We start from the raw sequence: 7,008 nt of genomic DNA, 5'->3' as shown, positions 1-7,008 counted from the left end.
AGGTGAGTGCCAGAGAACAATAAACGTCCCTTGTCCTCCATTCCCTGTTCCCCCCAGTCCGGATCAGGCTCAGCACTGCCGTCTCTGCAGCGCTCCCAGCCCCCCGGGCCAGGCCAAGGTGAGTTCTGCCCCCCGCACGTCATCACACGACTCTGGACTTCAGGCCAGCCCGACATCAAGTATCTTGGTAGCCACTTCTTTATCCGCGGGCGCGGGCACGGGTGTGCTCCCCTCCCCATCATGCTTCGAAGATGGTACATTCAGGGGCGGAGCCTCATAGCTGGAAAGGCTGATTGGCTGGCAGCAATGTGACATCATTGTGGAAAGTCACACTGCGCGGGGAGAGGGCTAAACGACTCCCAGGAAGGACAGCCTGGGGCAGCCGGGAAATGCCTGCAGGAGGAGGGAGAAGACCGCACTGTACAAGCCACGCGAGAGGGGAGGCTGCAGACGCACTGGGGAGGGTCTGGGAGTGAGGATTCCTCGTCCGTCCGCGCGCCGGCTGCTGTTCGGAGCGGGCCGCAGAGGATCAGTTATTGTTCACAATCCACCAGGAGGCTGGGAAAGCAAACGGGGAAAGAGCATGAGCCACGAAGAGCCAAAGGGGGCCCTCATCTGTATTGTTGAGTGCACAGGGAAAAGACAGGGAGAGCTGGGTTCTACCCCAGAGACTTCCCCGTGGCCCGTGGCAGGCGGCTGACTCTGTCTGGGCCTCAGTCCCCCTTCTAGAGAATGGGTCTACTATCCAGGGGTTGCAGGGATTGATTCACTAAGTGCTTTGAGAGCCTCAGGCGCTCAGTGCGGGGTAAGTCGGCTGTGGGGCAGGTGGGAGCCCCTCTGCTCACTCACCCCAGGACGAACTGCCCCCAGGCTCGCAGCCATGGGATTCTCATACCCCTCCCTGCCCTGGCACAGCACCAAGGCCACGGTCCGCCCTGAGGTTTCACACTGGCTAAACGGCACAGAAGTCACGGCGAGTTTTGCCTGTGCAAGGATGTGAGCATCAAGCCTAGCAGCATTTCCAACCCCCTGGGTTGTTCCCCCGCCCCACTAAACAAGGCAGAAATACTGGGACTAAATGTACTTAACACCTTGAGCCGGAGTCCAGCCCCAGCTCTGAGCCCTGCCCAGCACAGGGGGCTCTTCAGTTCATTTTGCCTGGCTGTGTCAGCTCGATACACAGGCAGGGCCCCTTTTAGCTCAGCGACAGCCCCTCCCTGCCAAGAACAGGAGATGTGCAAAAGGCAACCTCTCCCTCCAAAGTGGCACTGGGTGCCCCCAGCAGAGCCAGGCAGAGGGCACCTGCTGCCCTCCTCTCCCCTGGGTCAGTTCTGGCAATGGCCCTGCTGGACGTTAGCTTCCTGTTTTGCTGCTGACTCTTGCTAGGACAGCTCCTAATCACTGCTCAGCTGTGCCTTCCCCATAGGTCAGCAGGACGCACTGTGCAATGCAGTCGCAAGGGACACAGCTGGGAGGCAGGGGCTGCACCAGCAGGACTGGAGCAAGGAGGAGGAACATGACAATGGGGTAGAGAATATAATCCAGATTAGCCACACGCTGAGCTCAGATCCTGGTGGGGCTCTGGGGCGATGGTGGACCTGGGTTGGTTTTTGTTTTATCTACCCCTGCTTAAGGCTGGCTGAGGCAGTGGCAGATTTAGAGTTAGTGGGGCCCTGTGCTCAGCTTCATTTTTGCCCCCCTTTGCCCGCCCCCCTCCAGGGGGAGCATTCTCTTTTATCCCCCCCCCCACCACCACCACCCTTTTTCATTCTTTTTTTCTCTATTCTCCTCTTGGGACTCAAAGTTGGGGTGCGGGGTCTGGGTGGGAGTTAGGGTGCAGGAGGGGGCTCAGGGTTGGGGTGCAGAGTCTGGGAGGGAGCTACAGTGTGGAAGCAGGCTGGGTGTTGGGGTGCAGGATCTGGGTGAGAGTAAGGGTGCAGAAGCAGGCTGGGGGTGGGGTCTAGGTGAGAGGGTGTGGGAGGGGGTTCAGGGCTGGGGGTGAGGGGTCTGGGTGGGAGTTAGGGTGCAAGAGGGGCTCAGGGCTAGGGCAGGCAGGGGATTGGGGTGAGAAGTGCTTACCTGGCACAGCTCTGGTTTGGTGCGGGCAGTGCAGGTGGCTCCGCGTGCCCCCTGCAGCTCCCACTGGCCGCGATTCTTGGACCCACTGCCCCCCCACCAGGCAGGGCTGGAATGCAGGGGCTTTAGGGGCTGCAGCCCAGGGCCCCGGGCTAAGGGGGCCCTGGGCTGCAACCCCTAAAGCCCACCCCCTTTCTGACTCCAGCTCTGTGAGCACAGGCTGGAGGACTCAGGAGGAGCAGGGGCAGCCGCGCAGCCGGCAGCCAGAGAGAAGCAGCGTTTTCTCCTTCAATGCGCCGCTTCTCTCTGGCTGGCTACGCAGCCGCCCTGTGCTCCTCCTGAGTTCTCTGGCCTGAGCTCCCGCCACCCACACCTCCCGCCTGCTCCCCTGTCCCCTGCAGTCCGGCCCCATGGAGCAGCACCCCCGCGGGGGGTGCGTCGGTGCTGCCCAAGTGTCCGGCCCTGGGGCACCCTGTTGTTGGAGGGCTCTGTGCCAGGGCACCCTGTGTTTAATGGTAAACCCGACCCTGGTCTGAGGTTCTCCCTCAGTGCCCTTGCAATCAGGAAGACCATGTTTCCAGAAGGCCTGAGCTCCCTGCTAAATCTGCATTAAGGTGCCTTACAATGAAATTTAGGCACAAATCTGAGCACTTGCCCCTCTGCCGACCTGCCTTGTGCTCCTCACACAGAACTGGGGCAGGAAAATGGGACCACAATTTCTGTCCACAAATGGGAATGAGGCCTGAGCTACCCATTCGGGCCACATCTTGGAATATAGGGCAGGGGCAGGGCTGGGAGTTCAATGCAGCAATTTAAGACAAGAGCCAGGTTGCTGGCAGAAAGGTCTCGCACCTGAGTAGAGATTTGTGACCCAGGAAAGGCTGATAGGGCCATCAGAAAGCTGACCAAAAATACACCAGAGATGAAGGCAAACAGCATCACAGCGTGTAGCATGCTTATCGCCTCTTGTAATAGTAACAGCTATTAATAAATCATTTGCATCACTGTGGTAGCTCTTTATACATTCATAGCTCTTTACAAGCCTTAACTAATTCATTAATCCTGCTTGTCTTTCTTTCTCTCTCTTGCCTGCTTCCTAACTGTTTACAGAATAAATTTTGCAAGAGCTGGGGTTTCAGCCTCAATATTCTGGCCAAATTAATATTTGAACAGTTACATTCTGTCTCCCTAAATTCCTTATGCAGCTAAGTTTACATCCTCACTTCCTGTTCTTAACTGTTGGATAGTGTTGCTCTGTGCTGTTAAACAGCTACCGTGTTCCGCCGCAGAGCTGGCTGCATTGCAGTGGTGGGTGAATGGATTCCTACAGTACTATATGGGTGTATACAGTATATAATGACGTCACTGGGCGTTATTCCTGAGTAAAGGCGGCAGGATGGAATCCATAGTTTGCAATTCCCGTTAGCAGCTCATCTCAATATGTTTGGGCATAAGAGTATCCCACCTGGGAAGAGCATGGTGGTCACAAGCTCTGGAGACTTCAGCACGTCAATGATGGCCCACTGGAACGTCTTGCTGTAGCTGGACTGCAAGTGACTGCAAAGAAATACGGAGAGTTAGGACAATGTCAAAGCCAGTATGATTGTGTCAGAGCCAGCCTGCACATTGCTATACAGGGGTGGGGCAGAGCTTTTGTGTGGGTGTGCAAGAGAGGAAGAGTGTGCACAGACACTTGCCACCCTTGTGCACACCCACGAGAGGACCGGGGCAAGGGGCAGTCCTTGCACTCCCCAGAGCAGAACACCTTCTCAGTGGTTTGAGCATTGGCCTGCTAAACCCAGGGTTGTGAGTTCAATCCTTGAGGGGGCCATTTAGGGATCTGGGGCAAAAATTGGGGATTGGCCCTGCTTTGAGCAGGGGGTTGGACTAGATGACCTCCTGAGGTCCCTTCCAATCCTGATATTCTATGATTCTATGATTCTACCTTCTGTCTCAAATGTGCTGATAATGCACCCATCCACACATGATAGTGGTTAGCACATCATACAAAATGTCAATGCCCCCTTGTGGTCATTTGATCCTGCTGCCCTGTGCAGATAGGTATAAATAACTAGACAGGTCAAATCAGGGAGGCGGTAACCACTGTTAGGTGCAGGAAGAAGTGGAAAAGGGTGAGCATCCTGAATAGAAATCCCATCTTGTTTCTTTCACAAGAATTGCACTTGGATGCAGCCTTCCTCAGTCTGGACACCTTCAGCAATGAATTGCAATTAGCCTCAAACCTTCTCCATGAAGTCACGTCCTGCCAGAACTCATAGAGAATGAAGCAGGCCTCGCTCGTCAGCTTGCGGGAAGACACGCTGCAGGGGCAATAATGAATGCTCTCAGTACGTCAGCTTCTTGAAAACCGGGGTGGGGGGAAAAAGCCAGTTTGGGTTCATGCAAATGTTCCAACGGTTTCAAAATGTTTTGTTTCACTTTTGACCTTTTTGTTTTAAAAATGTTTTTTTTACTGTAATTAGCTTAAAATTTGAAAGAAAAAGTTGTTTGGAATGGGAAACCGGGAGTTTTTCGTTTGGAAAATGTCAAAAAGGGCCGTTTCAATTCTTTACAAACTTTTTTTTCAAAAATGTTTTCAGTCAAGAGCTGAACACATTGGTGCAGGGAACTGGAACGGAAGGGTTAGCAACACTTAGCATATATATAGCTCTTTACATGGTCAAAGCACTGTATGGACACATTAACTCATTCATGCTCACAGTGATTGGTCCCATTTTACAGAGGAAGAAAGTGAGGCAGAAAGCTGGAGGGAGGTGTTCAAGGTCACACGGTAAGAGAGTAGCAGAGCCAAGATGAGACCCCAGGCCCTACTGTTTGCCCACCCCACACTCATACCTCTAACCTACACCAGCTTCCAGAGTGGTAAGTGCCTGACATTTTCACACCATGGGGGGAGGGGGGAAGAGAGACAGCACATACAGATTGTGAAATGCCTGAAGGAGAATTTCCCAGTCAACTCTAATGTAATTCTTTTGACCAGGAAAGGAACATAGACCCAATTGCCCTAACGCACACCCTGCGGAGCAAAGGTAACAATTACTGCAATCAAACGAACAAACCAAACAGCAGAATCCAAGACAATGCAATTAACTTGGAGCTGTGCTGGAGTGCATCACAGCTGTTGTGTTCGCAGAGTTACTGACTCACTGGGCCCTCGGAAGGCACTTTGTGAAAGGCATCAGAGAAACTTTCCTTCTAGGCTAATCTAACTAGAGCGGCTCACCATTTTTCATGCGGCCAGCCTTCCTGCAGAAAAACACGGTTTCATTGAAACCAATCTTTTTCATGTGGAAATGACAATTCTGAGGAGAAATTACAACGTTCCTCCACAGCAAATCCCATACGTTTTATTTAAGTAGAAAATCCGAAGTGACATTTTAAATGGACACAAAATGATAATTTTCTATTCCCAACCCGTTCAACACTTCCTGCAGGAAAACTGACATCTTTCAGCTAAACTGCATTTGGAGACTTGCCACAGACAGCCCAGGGAGCCTGGGGCAGAATCAGACAGCTCCCCCAGCTCTGGGTCATTGCTGCCTTGTTTTTTTGAATTCAGCTCTTTTGGACTGCTGGGGTGAGGGACGTGCCTTTGGCTTAGACAGAGAGAGGCCTTCAGCCTCAGGGGCTCTCAACCAGACACGTTTCACCAGCACTACTGACCCTTTAAAACCAAAGGGGAATGGTGGACACAGTACTGAAATGTGATTGATGTACCCCACCTGACCCTTCCTCCCTTTATCTCTCATCTCATGCTATGCCATTGTAACATGCCACGGTCACTTACAGCACACCCCGCAGCCACGATCCGAGCCAGGACTTTCAGCACCAAAGCCACAGGCCTCCTTAGCGAGGAGTGAGTAGCAGGCTGTTATAGGTGCTGGGAGCACCCGCTAGCGGGAGACGGGGTGACACAATGCAATCGGAGGTGTGGCTGCACTTTGCGTGGGCATTCCTGTGCCAGCTTTAATCTAGCCAGCACAGCTAAAAATAGCAGTGAAGACAGTGACGTGGACCCCGGCACAGGCTGCACGAGCGTGCACAGAGCCCGGGGGACGCACTCATATTGCTAGCCCACGCTAGGATCTGGCTGCCACTTGTTCTGAGTCACGCGAGGTAGATTAAAGCTAGCACCGGTAGGCGAACCCGAGCGGCAGTCACACCTCTGACTCAGGAGCGGCAGAAGCACCCTGAAAGTGGTGGGGGGGGGCGCACTGGCGCCTGAACTGATGCCCCGCCCCCATGCCATCTCTTCCCCCGAGGCCCCACCCCCCCATCCGCTCCTCTCTGCCCCCACTTTTAAAGTGGGAGGGCCATGGCTCCCTGGCCCCCCTGTTACGGAGCCCCCGCTCTGACTGCCATGTAGACAAACCCTCGGCCAAAATGTTATGCCAGTATAACAACACTCCATCCTTCCACAGCTTCTGCCAGCTGAGGCTCTCGAGTGATTATTGTGACTATTTTACAGAAAAGGACACTGAGAGGCAACCAGGTTAACTAACTTGCCTATGCAGCAAGCCAGTGACAGCGAAGAATCAGATCCAGGTCTCCCGATTCTCAGCTCCCTGCTGTGACCACCAGGCCATGCTACCCATCATGCCCATAGCTCCCCATTCATACCTCTGTGGTATGGTCAATGAATTCATCACCCATGTACCACGCTCCATAAAAGACACTTCTTTCAGCTCTAGCACTAAGGGCCAGATTTTCAAAGTTATTGAGGTGCTTAAACGGGATTTTCAAAGGTGCTTAAGCAGTTTCGATGCCTAGGCCCAGGTCTGCAAAGGTATTTAGGTGCCTAACTTCCATTGACTTGAATGGGAATGCAATGCCTCCCTTCCTTAGATGTTTTGTTAATCCCACCGGTGCTGATCAGCATCTTTAGGTACCTAAACCCCTTTGAAAATCTGG

At 53.3% G+C, this 7,008-nt stretch overlaps 1 protein-coding gene across 1 annotated transcript in view; it reads right to left on the bottom strand.

Moving 5' to 3' along the window:
- Positions 1–529: 529 nt before the first annotated feature.
- The window catches only part of NECAB3 (N-terminal EF-hand calcium binding protein 3), a 108,283-nt gene continuing 101,804 nt past the window's right edge, over positions 530–7,008 (bottom strand). Inside the window, exons 11-13 of the mRNA XM_077832281.1 lie at positions 4,320–4,397; positions 3,542–3,633; positions 530–558 (exon numbers count right to left, since the gene is read on the bottom strand). Coding sequence (XP_077688407.1) covers positions 530–558; positions 3,542–3,633; positions 4,320–4,397 — 199 coding nt within the window. The remainder of the gene's footprint in view (positions 559–3,541; positions 3,634–4,319; positions 4,398–7,008) is intronic.

Source organism: Eretmochelys imbricata, chromosome 13 (genome assembly GCF_965152235.1).
Source record: "Eretmochelys imbricata isolate rEreImb1 chromosome 13, rEreImb1.hap1, whole genome shotgun sequence".
Taxonomy (NCBI): domain Eukaryota; kingdom Metazoa; phylum Chordata; order Testudines; family Cheloniidae; genus Eretmochelys; species Eretmochelys imbricata.
Note: the sequence above shows the minus strand (reverse complement) of the source record. Positions and strands in the feature narration are given on the sequence as shown.